General features: G+C 37.6%; 1 protein-coding gene across 1 annotated transcript in view; it reads right to left on the bottom strand.

Annotated features, from left to right (window-relative positions):
• SNX7 (sorting nexin 7) overlaps positions 1-15,355 on the bottom strand; it is a 28,922-nt gene that overhangs the window by 8,927 nt on the left and 4,640 nt on the right. The window contains exons 2-7 of the mRNA XM_066325255.1: positions 13,912-14,094; positions 11,980-12,090; positions 11,400-11,564; positions 10,329-10,530; positions 8,306-8,505; positions 4,825-4,911 (exon numbers count right to left, since the gene is read on the bottom strand). Coding sequence (XP_066181352.1) covers positions 4,825-4,911; positions 8,306-8,505; positions 10,329-10,530; positions 11,400-11,564; positions 11,980-12,090; positions 13,912-14,094 — 948 coding nt within the window. The remainder of the gene's footprint in view (positions 1-4,824; positions 4,912-8,305; positions 8,506-10,328; positions 10,531-11,399; positions 11,565-11,979; positions 12,091-13,911; positions 14,095-15,355) is intronic.

The following is a 15,355-nucleotide window of genomic DNA, read 5'->3' as shown; positions in this document are numbered from 1 at the left end:
ACCTTGAGGGCTACTGTACAGTCATTACTTGCTTCTAATTACTGCAGATGCACAAACTGACTTGCCAGCTAATGGGAGTAAATGGACAGCAGCCCTGTCTCATGAGTTTTTCTGGTCTTCTCAGTAATTTGCTTACCTATTGTCATTTACTGATCAGCTGTGTCTGTTCTGGCTGGCACCAGGTCACAGAAGGAGGCACATCTCTGTGGCTAGAGTGCAAAATCACCTGCTGCAGAGATGGGACTGCAGAGCCACTGTCTGCAGCAGGAGGGAGGGCAGGCACAAACACCACCAAAATAAGGACCATCAAGCAGAAAAACTTAATTCTTCAAATTGTTTCCATTGCAACTCAGGCTCCATACATTTCTTCTTCATCCTTATATTCTGCCATGAAGCAAATAGTTTCTTCCTCATACCACACCTGTGTAAAGTTGGATAGCTACCTTTGCTTTCTGCAGAGCTGGTGTTTTCATTGATAGGAAGTTTAGGATTCCAGGACTAACTTCCAGGATTTTTAAGGAATGCTTACACTCCTAACAGAACACAGCAAATCAAAACTCAGAGCAAGACATGGAAAGTCTAGGTGCACAGACTCCAGCTTGGACCATGCAGGTGAGAACAGTGATCAAGTGCAACAGCAGTGATGCTGCCATCAGACACAAACTGAATCATCAAACACTGCCTGAAACAGTCATGGAACCTGGATCCCTTCAGCTCTTAAAAGAAGCCAAGAACTCCTTAGCTAGTAACACTGAAAATTTCATCCGAATCAATGTTATCCAGTCAGTATTAAACAGTTTTAGATAGAATTGATTTCTGCACTGATTTTCTTTGCTGCACTTCTAGATTAATGAAATACTGGTTATTAATGAGGAACAAAATGAAAACAAAATATTTTTTCTACTTTACTGAAAATCCCAAGTTCAGTTATCTGGCCAGACTACTAATCAAGCTACAGACAAGGGTAATTTCAACTACTGCATTCAAAACGAAAAGGTTAATCCCAAGTTTAAATGTGGGGGAATTACCTTTAAAGGAATTACAGACAACTGCATTTGGTATTTTGACCATGTTCCATGCTAATTGCCTTTCCTTCAAATACCAAAAAATGAATGCGCACAGAATACTGAAAATGATGACATTTTAAAGATGATTTAGAGTAGGAAAGGCAGTTGAATCCATTCTCTGCTTTTGCAAAAAAAAAAGTTCCTATACAGGAATACACTAGTCTATACACATAAAGAACAAGTCCTGGCTGCAGCAGCTTCCTGGAAGCAGCAGCTTCCCCTTCCTCTGTTCTTTGTAACTTTGTAACTTGAAGTAAGTTATTTAGCAGTTTGTTCTTCTCTAGCCTTTTCTAGGAACCATGAATTTCTTCCATACTGTTGTCAGAACATGATATGGACAGACAGACTCTGTTACACAACTCTCCCTGGATATGCCATTTAAAGATCTGACTCTAAAGCCCCAAAGAAACCATATGTTGTATGTATTAAGGCAAGGATTGGACTTAAGGTCTAAAGCAGCATTATGCCACATGTCACCATGTCAAGTAGAGACGTTCAAAGTCTACTTTTTCAAAACTGAAAAAAACCCATCAATGCTACTCCCTTTAGCTACCATAACAGCAAAAATGAAAGATGAATGTCTTGGACTAAACAAAAATATCTACCTAGTGTGTTCCTCATTTACAAGGTGTAAATTGTTAAAATTGATCCTGCAAATTAAACAGGATTCTGAACTCATTTTTCTACACTGATCTCACTGAGGCAGCCAGTGTGAGAAATGAAATCTCCCACCAGTGATGGCCAGAGGCCAGCACAGCACTAATCAGACATGGGAGCAGAGCACAGGAAGGTGGAACCCAGGCATTGCTAGGGCAGAGTGCTACCAGACATGGACTGTGTGACTGTGGCCAAAGAGACCTGGCCCAACAGCCAAATTGCATGGTAAGTGACACAGCATTTTACACTATCTCACTATGTAAAATAGCACGAATTTCTATCTGCTACGTGAATTAATCCTACAGCTTGGTGATGCTAACCCCTTTTTAGCCTGGAGTTAAAACACAAAATATATTCAGCATGTAACAGATTCAGCATTTCATCTTTTTACTACTCATTTTCAAGCCTGAACACTAGAATCCCTAAATCGGCATTTAATGCTTATCTCGCTTTGTCAGAGCACATTTATACCAACCTTTTTTCGGAATTATTATCAGCCCTAGTGACAAGACTAAAACTGTTAAAAATGCCCAAGCCATAGAAGGATACACTAGCATTTCTGTGTAACCTTCAGGATGGAATGTGGAAATCATGGAGCAGCATATCCCACCATCTTTAGAGCCACAGCACTGGAGGTAAGAAATGTCTAGATAAGCAGTAGGGCACCCAAGTCCTGTGCAATCTCTGTGTCAGAGCCTGCATCCAAAATCAGTCTTCAAACCATCCATACCCTCCTCAACTGCCTCCTTTGTGGACCAAATTTTGGAGTAGAAACCAAGGTTTTGGCTTTTGTAGCAGCACCACAAGCAGCCTTCTAACACAGCTCAAGAAAACCTTTTTTTCCCCAGCCGATGAATCTAATGTCCCACAAGGTTTAATTTGCAATTCCAGCCTATTTAATCTGCACTGACCTTAGGGATGTTTTGTATTCTTCTGCTGTACAACCTTGTGTTTGTTAAATCATTTGATGTTTGCCATGACCAATGCTAAATATCTCACAGCCTTTTATCAGCTCTAATGACAGTCTGAGACTCCTTATCTGTGGTGGAAATGTACTTCAAATGAGATTAGGGTTCATGCCACTCATTGTCAGCAAAATTTCTGGCTACTAGATTGCACTGACAACTTCAATCTGACATCTATGAAATCATTAGAAACTACAGGACTTCTGCTTAGGAAAAGATATGTGCAAATACACCCAAACTTGGTGCCTGACACCCATTCCAACAACATACCTGTGTTATGACCACCTTTTTTTATTAAATGTCTGGTTAGAAGTGTCATAAAAATATTTCAACACATAATAAAAATGAAAACATATTTTAAAAATTGCCAAGAAAATATTCAAGTCACTTGAATGGTTAAAAATAGCAGGACAACATTCTCTGTTGCCAAACTATCCTTACTAGAAAAAGGCCTCAGCTTCTAATTAAGAAAAAGTCTTCAGGATACAGCTGCCACTCAGTTAGAGAACACAGGATTTTATTATCAGATTAGACTAACAGACATCTGTTTTACTGCTCTTCTGAGACTGCAAGGAGAACCAGGCTTTCAAAAACAGGATTCTCTGAAATTAGTAAGAAATAGAGTTTGGAAAGATAAAGCAAAGGTCTGAACACCTGGGTAATCAGAGTGTCCAAAGCCTTTACCAAGCTGTAAATGCAGATATGGAAACATATAAACAGTGAAAAAAAAAGTCTGGGCAAACTGATTTCAAAATGCTCCTGGAAGCAAGTAGAAACATCTCGAGATGGAGCAAATGATTGTCAGTATCAAATCAACATGGTATGATCAATACTATGCTAAAATAAAAATATTCCTATTTTATTTGTATATATAACAGTTCAGGAAAAGGGAGTGCATGCACGTTGTCTGAGAACTCCATCAGATTTTAACAGAAATGCATCCTGAAAAGATGGCATGTCCTGCCAGCCTGTGGTGTCTTTTCTACAGTAAACAAGAAATCTGGCTGCTAAACAAGCTGCATGGAGCTGAATTTGTCACTGAATGCACCTGCCTTGGCTACCCAACTCCCAGCCTAGGGGGCTTCTCCAGCTCACCATCCTCTCTGCATTTTATAAGAGCTTCAGGCTTTAAACTAAGGAAAATGGACAGGAGAAACAGCAAAGAAAGTAGAAAAACAAAAACAAATTACAGAACACAAAGGCAGTAAGTAAGCAGAATTTCTGCTTCAGGAAAAAAAACCTCAAAACCAGAGATATTTACTTAATGTCCCACTGGAATACACAGAGGCAATTTGTTATATTATATACCATAGCCATGGTAGATATCAGAGATCAGCAATATATCTCATTTATTCATCTCTGTGCCAAAAAAATCAAATGAAAATATGCATTTCAAGTGCCATAAACTATCTAAACAGCTCATCTTTACATGGAAACTAATTACAAGAAGCCTAATAAAAGGTGTCTGAAATGTTAAGGATTTTCTCCTTTGACGTACTAAGAAGTTATCATTCATTCTTACATTTTACATTATTTGCACTGTATATCAAAAATTTAAAAAATGCCAATTCTCATCCCAGAAGTTGTTTTTAATTGGCTGCTGAGCCTTGCTGGTGGTTTTGGAGATGCCTGTCCTCATGGGGTACCAGTTCCAGTCTGATTTCACTAGAATGAACAAAGGACTCATACTGGAAGCAAAAAAACACCATCCCTGGGCCAACCAGAAAAGAACCAGAAACCTGAAAGGACAGAATGCAGAACATTTTAATTTAAGTAAGTTTAATGAACAGCTTTGCTGATTCTAATCACCTCCTCTACCTCTTCTACATCAAAGAAGCAGCAGCTACAAGAGCACTGCAGCAACTGTTACTTTAACTCCAAGCGTGGACGCAGATAGAAAAGCTAAAACTAAGGTGTGGTACAGTCTGTGTTGGTGAAGGCCAGGGGCAGCGCACCATGACAAGCTACTGAAGTGCTGCTTTTCTCATGATGGTTTTGCCGGGCTCAAAGGGCCACCAGAAATGTGGAGACAGCACCCAGCCCCAGCAGGTGGCCACAAAGGACACACATCCTTCTCCACACCTCCTGCTGTTACAGTAAGGCCTGGAACAGTCTGGCTTTCTGAAAATACTCACCAGATCCTTTTCTGTCTTTTTATTGGCTAAAGCATCAACTTTGGAATCCAGCTCGCCTTGAATTTGGTCTCTCCTTTTCAAAACACCCTTAGTATGGAAGAAGAAAAAAAAAAAAAAAAAAAAGAGAAATAAACTGCACCAAATTTTCGCTCTTTCAGAAAACCATCAAACAAGTTGGCTATTTGATAAACAAGATCACACAATTATACTATTTAATAATTTTGACACGATATATGTTTTATTAAAAATATGAAATCGTTACAATTTATTTTCCCATACCTGTATTTTATCTTACAGGTTTATCTTTTCAATAATCTTACTAAATCCACAGCCATTGCCACAAGAATCTGCCATACACAGTACCACTGCCAGTTGTATGAGCAGAACTGCTACAGCAGTTTACTTGATATCAGCTTAACTTACTACATATTTATTTAAAAACAGCAACATCAGTGTCATGAACACAAGTATCTTCTTTGAGTAAATTTTACAATATATAAAGTAGAATGACTAGAAACGGTATACAAGACATTATTGAAATTGTGACTTTAACCTGTAATATTAATTTGTAAGTGCCAAATATAGTTCTGGCAAATCAGAAAAAAACCCCAGAAAAATCAGATCAAGGTATTATAGGAATGATAGCTTTTCTACCATTAATATATGTGCTTATTTTCAGCATATGTAATTTTTACCTCCTTTGAAACTATCTTATCAGGTATTGGATTTTTACCATAATGTCAAAAAATTATTAGAAAGGGGAAGGAATATTACTTGTTAAGCTACAAAAAGGAACAGTATTACAGATGAAATTTCCATTTCTAATGCTCATTTGCTCTGAGACCTCAATGAAGCCTTACAAATGTCTCTTTGTCTTAGCTTCCTCATCTGTAAAAGCACACTTAGGTATGCTAATCTTGCAGAAGTGTTGCAAGGCTTTAGTCTTTTTGAAAAAAAATCTGAAGCAGGACATATATAATTACAAATCTCAAAATCTTCTTTTACATTACCTTGCCACAACTGGTTTTACTGCTTCTTCTGCTGAGATGTTCAGTATTCACCTCTAGCATAGGGCATGTTGGAACAGCACAGGGCACAGGCAGCTCTACCTTCTCTAGCTCTCTTATTTGACTGAGTTCTCTCTGAAATCTTGACACTTTATCAAACATGATAGAATAATTTAAGAGCTTAATTTTCAAATAATCTTTCAATGTTTCTTTTAGAACAGGTAAGCACTATAAAAATTGGCAGACCTGACTTTGGGCATTTCTGAGCAATAGATCAGCAATACAGACAAATGCTCATCAATACCTTGGAATCTTTTGGTTAGATAAATATAGAAAATGTTTAGCTGGAAGCACAGAAGCAAAACGAATGTCTGGAACAGCTTTTCATCATAATACAAATGTTTTCTCATTTTTCCTATTTCTTTTGCCTCTTTTAAAACCTTTAATGACTATTTGGCAATATTTATCACACATACATTTTAAATTACAAGATAAAACCAATTAATATTAACGTGCTACATCTATAGACAAGTGCTGATTTCTAATGGCAAACAAAGGCACTATATTTTAAAAACATATTATTATGCTTTTACAGGTTTTTCGTGTAACACTTAATGGTACCTTGCCACAAAACCCACAAATAATTTTACGTGGATCCATAACTAATTATTGCTGTAATTTCTACCCTGAGGGACAGCAGATTTGCTCTGTGAGTCAGTTAGGAAGGGGTTGGTCCAGATGTAAATACTTCAGCTATGAATTCAACTCTTTTCCCAGATACAGGCTGAACTCTCAACACTGGAAAACACAAGGATTGTATTATTTTGATCACACCTTGTTCTGCACGTTTGCATGTGATCTTGGCAGCACTGCACCATGGTCCCTGCGATGTGGGGTTAAACACACCTCCGAAAGGCTCACTACTGGGTGACTTCCACAGGGTATTTTTATTTTAGTGACTCATATTCCCCTCTCCAAAGTGCAACAGGGAAATAAGCAGTAAGTAAAATAAAAAAATCCAAGGTCAATGAACGGAAAGGAACAGTTGTGGAATAGGAATAAGCTACTGAAGGAAGATTTCTCCTCTTTACAGGATCTCATGGCAGCCTAATACTGTGTTGCAAGTGCTGCATCAAGAGCGCTACAAGCAGAAAAAAAAGTGCAGTGGGCAACATTAAGAGGTGCAGGAAGAGCCAGGCAGTCATCCTGGGGCTTGTCCCCCGAAACCTCTCTGCTCTGGGCAAAATAGAACACCTGAGAAAGAGTGAGACTGAGTCAGCCTGAAAACAGAAGGCAGTGGGTGGGCAGCATCTCCTCAGTAGCATGAAGACTACAATTGCTTATGGGTAACAAGACATAGAAATTCTGAAAAATAAGGTTGGAAGTGGGGGAGAAGAAGATGACCTGCAATTGCTAGGGCAGTAATCTCTTGAGAATTTTAAGCAAAGCAGGACCTACCTCCATCTACCAGCAAATAATAAGGCCCTTGAAATACAGAAGATTTTGTATGGCCCTTTTTTCTGTGGTGCTTGTTTTAAAGACAGCAGTCATTGCAGCAGGAATTCCTAACTCTCAGTAGCTAAGCCTTACTGAGAAAGTGAAAATACCCTGCAGAGTGCCACCAAGGGCTCAGTTAACTTGGGTCTTGCTCTACCCATGGACTGTAAGACTCTTGCAGCCCCTACCCAGAAACCACTGCAGCAGGAGCTGGACTCCCAGCAGTAACACAAGAACAGATTCTGCAGCTGGCATTGCTCACAACCTAGACAAAGAGGGGTTTGTACACATATTCTGCTTTCTGTAGGCAGCAAAGTAGGAATTATGACATAGTGAATTCAGTTACTTAATTATGTTGATTATCCACCAGCACTGACTATATCAACTCTGGAGTCTGATTTTTTACATCCTCTCCAAGTGTAAGAAAAATACATACATAAAGGGAACTGAGAGCAGTAGCTTGTGGCAAAGACTAACACATGCTTATATAATGGTGCAGGGACTGGAAGTTCCCAGCTGTTATAGAAAGAGAAAACATACTTAGCAAGAGCATCTAGAAAGGGAAAAACCTCTCAGCTTTTCCCACACACAATCTGTTACTCAATGAGTTCATATTTTGGCAGTGTCAGGGAAGGTCTTCCTCAGCTGCTGTCCCCAAACCCTCACTGCTACAATGCAGAGCTCATTGAAGACGGCAAAACAAGACACCCTAGCACAGCTACCCAGGGCTGCCTGCCAGGCAAAACTATCAAGCTCTTCCTATTTGGAAGGGACACCTCTTGCCTGACCAGCATGAGAAGCAGGACCAATGGGATTCCCTGATAACAGACAGGTATCATATGCTGTGCATGCTTTGTACCGAGTAACAACAGGGACTGTAAAATCATTTTCAGCAGCTACAAATTCTCTCCTGGACATTGTCACTGGGCTAAGCCAATTTTACACTGAGCCGTGAAGAGTCCTTGAGGAAACCTTACCAGGAGAATTTCAGTGTAGAGAACGTACTCATGCAGGATGGGCAGCAGGTGCTCCGAGAGCCCTGCCATTCGCCTCTCCGTGGCCCTGCAGCAGCGGTCGATGCAGCCGGCAATGCCCTTCAGGGACTCCGCCAGCTCTTCTTCCGACGCTGACCACAGCGTGTGGATGGGGCCGTACTCCTTCATCTCGTTAAAGTACTCTGGGAAGGAACACACACCTCTATTACTCATCTCTTCATTAACAGAGGACTAAGTGACACGAACCGCAACTTTGTAGTTACTGTGAACCAACCAAAAGACTGATGCTAATGTTTAAATTTGCTCAAATGACCACGGTAAGCAAACTCCAGTTCACCGTTTATGAATAAACTAATCAATTACTGTATTGTAATTAAGTAGCTTTGAGAAATCTATCAGCAAAACTGCCACAGGCATTTTAAAATGACACACATACTCAGGTAGACCTGAGGAGCTGTATTCAGACACCAGTGACCTGCACTACTCCACACTGTCTTCATAGAGAGCAACAGGAGCCACAGCAGTTGGTCTAACTTGCTGACTCTTTCTCCCTGAAGTCCTCTGCTTCTTGGTAACAGTAATGTTCCAAATACAGTCTCAGTTGTTAAAACTATAAGCTTTGTTATGTCCCAAAAGTTTCAGAAGAAACACTGAAGTTCACTCCTGCTTGGCAGGTATCTCCTTCAGTAGTTTTTATTAATTTAAATACAGGGATATCTTATTAGTTACTTCTGTATCTAGACCAGGTGATAATCTATAAACAAAGAGAAGGTCCACAAATCACTGTGCCATTTGGGCTAAACATGGGCAAGCTGCAGTTCACAGGAGGACATAGTGAACATGTTGGTCACGCATTGAAAATGCACTTTTGTCACTACTAAATTTATAATGAAGAAATGTCCTAAGAATGATGAAAGCAGTGGCATAAAGAGTTCTAATATTTACTTTGAGATTATTTGGAAAAAAGAAAAACTCCTCTATGGAAGAACCCCATTATAAGGTACTGCAAGCAGGAATGTTCTCTGTATCACAGCTACCAACAATTCCTATTCACAACAGTGGGGCCCTGCACATAAGTGTTCTGACAAGTGTTGTTTGGAAAATCTACTAAGAAGATATAACCTACAACATTTGGGAGCATGTCAAAATTCTTAAGCTTTTCCAAGAAATATTCTGGCACTGACACCTTGAACCTACAGATCTCTGCTACTTTCACTGGAGGGAACAATATCAGTAGGAACTCTTCACCAACATGTATTTTTCTTTTATAACACCCTTTCAATTCAGTAAGGACACATACAGATCTGGTACTGCACCAGAAAGTTCAAGGACTCAGTTATTAACACAGTGCAGCTCTTCAAATTATATTATATACACAATACTTCAAGTGCTGCCCAGTAGAAATTATACTGAACAGGCCTAGTCTGAGATCAAGATCACCTCAGAATCTCAGGAAAGTCAGTAACTTAGCTTTCCAAATAGATGTGTGAACTGCTCTTACTTAAGGAAGAAATTCACATTAAGCCATCCTTCTTGAGAAAACTCTAGTATGCACAGTTTACCATGACAAAAATTATGGCCAACAGTAAAGCTATTAAAAAATTAAAATGTACTTTGTCAATGGAAAAAACAAAACTAAACAAAGAGAAGTTTAGAGAACCTGAAATCAAGACAGCCTCATGTCACTACGAGATTGAACAGAAAACTGTACATTCCCTTGAAAGCTAAAAACCAAAGGTCATTCAGCTTTCCAAAAAGCACATATTGAAATATTCTTCTAAGTTCCCTGTAAGTAGCTGAATGACATGTTAAAATTCTTCCTATTAAAAAATTACTCAAACTTGAAGGTCTGTCAGAAACATGACCAGAAAGGAAAACACAATATAAACATAGAAATCTCCCTTTTTCCTTGCTTGCTGGAAAGAGTATTTCACCTGCCTCAATGAAAACTAATTTGCTTTTTAATTTCTTAAATCAATGAAACTGATGCATGTTTTCTACTTACCCCTTTCTTCCTTGTAAATCCTATGAGCTATTTTATCTAGTAAGTTTATTTTCTGACTAAACATTTCCATGTAATTGTTCATTTCTGTAAACATTTCAGGACGATTTTTAACTGCTCCTCTTACTGAGGATGCTACAGCTCTGACGGTCTGTCCCATCCTGCTCAGCAAACCAGGACCCTGCTTCTTGTGTGAGGAGAGTTCCTAAAGACAGAACAAGCTCTCTTTACTTCCAGGTACTTTTGTTAATTCTCTGAAAATAATAAATAAAGCGCTTTTTTCCCTTTTTAAAAATAAAACTACATATATAAACCTCTTGTCTTCTTATTGTATAAATCTTACCATCATTAGACCAATGTCAGAACCATCCCTGTCCTGTGCATTTATTAACTAAGCCTTTCTGAGCAAACACAAGCATGCCATGTATGACAGTGTCACAAGGATGGTTAAAGATGGCAGAGAACCTTCACCCCTTGGCACCCCAGGGTGAGATAGCTAGTTTGCAATTTAGTTTTCTGAACAGGAAAGCAGAGGTAATGATTTCAGAAATAAGTCTTTGAGAAAGCAGAGAATGCTCCTATTGGAGGAAGTAATCCATCTATTTTTTTAATAAGTTGCAAGAATAACCTCTGCTGAAATTCAGAGGCAGGCTTTTCTGAGTACAAAACTACAGTTTGCAACTTGAGACATTTTGCAACAATGCAAAAAAGGCAGTGCCATGTCAAAACAATAATTAATTAAAACCATTATTTTCCTCCAAATCTTGGAAACTTGTATGTGTACCAAAAAACATACAGAGTTGGAATACTATGAATTTCCACAAAAATCCAAAATGCAGTAACAAAAACAACTTTGGAAGGTACAGCAATATTGATGGTCATCTGCATGATTACCAAAACCACAGAAGAAAAGGTTATCTCAGGTTATGAATATTCTACAAATCCCTGCCTGCTTTTGCCACTTCTGTAAGCCATGGGATGACACTACTGAATGCTGAACCAGGGAGGCTCCTGATATACCCTACTAACATGACATATGGTTTAGGTAACTGTAAATAAAAACAGTCATTTTACCCAGGCTTGTGCAGTAAGAAAAATTTTGAAGTCCTCATTAAAAGTTAAAGTTGGATGATCAGCAATACGGTTCAAAAATTTATGTAAAGCTTTTCTTCGAGTCTCAATGAATTCATCACTAAATCGTTCCACCATTCCCTTCATTATGAATTTTTCAGGCAACGGCTAAGAAAAGAAAGAAGAAATATATTAATTTGCATAATATTCCAAGTATTAAAATAATTCTTCTGCTTACTAAAAATCATACCCTGTAAATTCCACCATGCAATAACCCAAAAGCTATATAAAGTTATCATATTCAACTAAGGTATACCATTTTTCTTGTAATAGACAGTGCAGAAGAACACAAGTAAAACTAAGAAAGGACATAAATTATTGCAAATTACTGCAAAATGCCACAATTAAAAACCTAAGAAATACCTTTATGTGATTTTTGTCACATACATATAAATCTAAGGAAAATAGGTTGACTTAATGTTTATGAAACTTCAGAGGCTGAAGAAAGACCTCAAACATCTCTGTATAAAACTGGAGCCATCTTATAAACAAAGAAAAATAACTTAAGTTTTAGCAAACAAACAGGAATAATCAGTGTTGGATGTGCTTCTTCAAGTTTGCTCTTCAACCAAAGAAAATCCTGGTACCGTCTTCGAACTTCATATTCACTGGAGTCAAATTCACTGCGGGTTGTCTGAAAACCAAAAGTAGAAAAAAAAAAACAGGCTTAGGTTATAATACCAGAAAAAAAAAAGAGTTTTAGATTTTGGAGAAAACTGAGTATTTGAGGGAATGCATACATTTTATTTGGTCTGCTGTTGTCTTAAAGAACAATGATCAACTTCTAGAAGAGTTAACACATCCTATTTCAGCAAGACATCAAAGTTCTGTTGGAGGAAAAAAAAAGTGAGCACTAAGCTGCACTTTGTGCAGTGACGTATAATGATTACCTTACCACAATGTTTCCAAATTATTGCAATAATTACTTTAGTGTGGCTTTTTCTTTCAGCAATCATAGTTATGTTTATTACTTTTAGGGCACTTCTTTTAAAGTGATTAGTAATCTACAAGTGAAGAAAGTCCATTTTTTAGCACTCTGAACAAAGCCCAAAGAGCTGACACATGTCCTTGGGACCTGGTGACATTACTCAATAATCCTCACATTCAAAACATGAAAACTTCAGCATATCACAGCAATAACACTTCCTGCACTGCTTAATGGATTCTGTGGCCCATCACTGATTCCAGTTTTGCAGCCCCCTGTAAGAACTTGCCAACAAACCTTTAATGCCTACAAAAAATGCTTATTACAGATTATGAAACTGTCAGACTGTGAGATTTACTTTACCACTGCTCTGTCTTCTGGAGGCAAGCCACAAAGAGCCCATGTTTTCATTAACGTGTGCTATTTAGCATTCATTGTTACACAGAGATTTATAACACAATGCAAGGAAATTCTAAAAACCTCAAAACATGGTTTTGGAATCTAAACATTTTTGAGGGTTGAATAAAAATTTTTCAAGGTATCTGGGAGGAATGCTATTACTTTATCATCAACAACCAGCACTCCAAATTAAATATGATAAGAAAGGATAGAAGAGATAAAAAACCAAAACCAATCCACCTTACAGCCCTCTCATACTTGCCTGAAGAAAAAAATGTTCTCTCAGCTACAGAAACAGACATAAAGTGAAAATTACTGCTAGCAACCTAACAAAGATAGCTCTCTTCTTCCTCATTAAATATTTTTGACAAATTGATATCTCCTCTTATTTAAAGAAAAATAATTCCCATTTGAAAATTTGCTTTTAAATGCATCTTTTAAAAAGAACTCAAAGTCAAATAAATTAACAGTGCAATTCTCAAAACGGAGCCTGCAGAATATTTACTGGTAATCTCAGAAGACCTGGCTGGTCTCACAAGGCTGATTTTCTTCCTTATTTCCTGTAAATAACTTGCATTCAACTAAAAATAGACTTAATTGTTTCCTAATACTACTTTTTCATCAGAGAATTGCAGCAGTTTCCCCAGAAATCACATGCAACTGTACATGGGAAGCAAACATCCATGAGTTAATGCTGCAATTAGGAAAGAATGGAATCAAAAGACTGTAGGAGGTAATGTTTATGCAAGACGTAAGACTGTTAGCCTGTAAGTGATCCAAAAGTCATCAATACTTGTGCTAATAAGTCTTCAAAGTGGATCAGTCCTTTGACTGTTTCCTGTTCCTCCTGAAAATCACAACAGAAAATATTATTGCTTCACAGCACTTATTTTGCCATTGAAGAACTATTAACTATTTTCTCAACATAAAGAATCTAAGCACGTTGTGTATGCAGACTCACAATGAGTTTTTTTTCCATTAAATAGCACAGTTTCATGCAGTTTTAGTTGTCTGTAACTCATGGCAAAATTAAAGTTTAAATTTAGTAATATGCTAGAGAACAGTGCACAAGAAGAGTGAAAATGCTAATTGTTATCAAAGTAGGCCATTAAACCATGAACAGATACCTACCTTTGTGACTACTCTGTATGTAATAAATGTTTCAATGGCTGTAATGTGACTTTCAGGATCATCGACTGTAATGAAGAGATCTCTTAATTCTGGCCCATCTTCAAATTTATACTGGTTTGTCATTGATGAGGGGGATATTGGCACTGAAGGACTGAATGCGTTTACCTCAGTCAGAGATGTATCCTACAGATAAGACATGAGGATATCCATATCAATAATCTTTGTATACAAACACGTCTCCAATGGTAAAATGGCAAGCTTTAAAATAATCTGACAGAACAGATAAAACTCGGAGCAGATGAAAGAATTATGTAGCTCATAGCAAATCTGTTATCACTTTCAGTATTTGCTTTGGTGAGGATGTAAGAAATTAGATTATTCAAATATGGATGAAACACCAGAATACTACCATTTGAGAATAATGTTATGCCTAGCTACAAAGAAAACTTGCCTATGAATAGTAAAATTAGTTATGAACCAAGCACCCATTAGTTATGTAGGGTACTTAACAGTTTTATTAAAATTGTTAGAAGCCAGTTACTGAGGACTTACGATGTTTGAATTTTCTCTAATTACCTGAACAGGATGGACAAAAAAAGATGATTCAAAATAAACAAGGCAAAATCCAAATCAGAACTTTTACTGGAATTGGATATTTCAGTTTGTGTTTATTTTAAAATAAATTTGGAAATGGAAAACAATTACAGGTACATAAATTAATTTTTTTTTTCTTTAAAGGAAAACAGTAAGTAAGTATGCAGTACAAATTTGCTGCTTAGTTTCTAAAAAAAAAAGTCAAACCAGTGTTTTGCTGAAATGAAAAATCACTTTTTGATACCACTGACCACTTCCACACAACTCTGTAAAAATATATCCCCATAGCAACTGCTTCTGCTAGTGCATTCCATGGTGCTCACTCAACTGCTAAGAAACAAGGTGGAAATAGGAAACAGGCAAGAAATCTCATTTTCTTCCTTAGATACAAATCTAGGTAAGATCCACTAATCTAGAATATTGAAGGATACAGTTACTATGAAAATAATGTAATTTACTAACTCTATAAGAGCATAACAAATTAATAATACATTAGAAAGAATAGAGAAATTGGAATAAATCATTATATTTTAAACATAAAATACTGCATATGGCTTTTCAAATATATGCAATGCAAAGACTTATTTTCATAATGAACTTTAATCTATTTTCTAGAAGTTTTCTAAAAGGGTAGTTAGAGTACACTGACTACAAGTGGCGAAGAGTTGCCCTCTCCAGTGCCTTGTTAATTATGGAGGAAGGAAAACAGGGATGTAGTCAAACAGAAAATTGCTCAAATGCCAGGAGTGGGAAAGTAATGAGTCACATTAACTGGAGTCACGGCATCATCCCAAGGCTGATCTCACAGGAATGAAGAGAACCCCACTGGAGTGCTGCTGAACTGGGTGAG

Source organism: Sylvia atricapilla, chromosome 9, assembly GCF_009819655.1.
Source record: "Sylvia atricapilla isolate bSylAtr1 chromosome 9, bSylAtr1.pri, whole genome shotgun sequence".
Classification (NCBI taxonomy): Eukaryota; Metazoa; Chordata; class Aves; order Passeriformes; family Sylviidae; genus Sylvia; species Sylvia atricapilla.
This window is presented reverse-complemented; position numbering and strand designations above follow the sequence as displayed.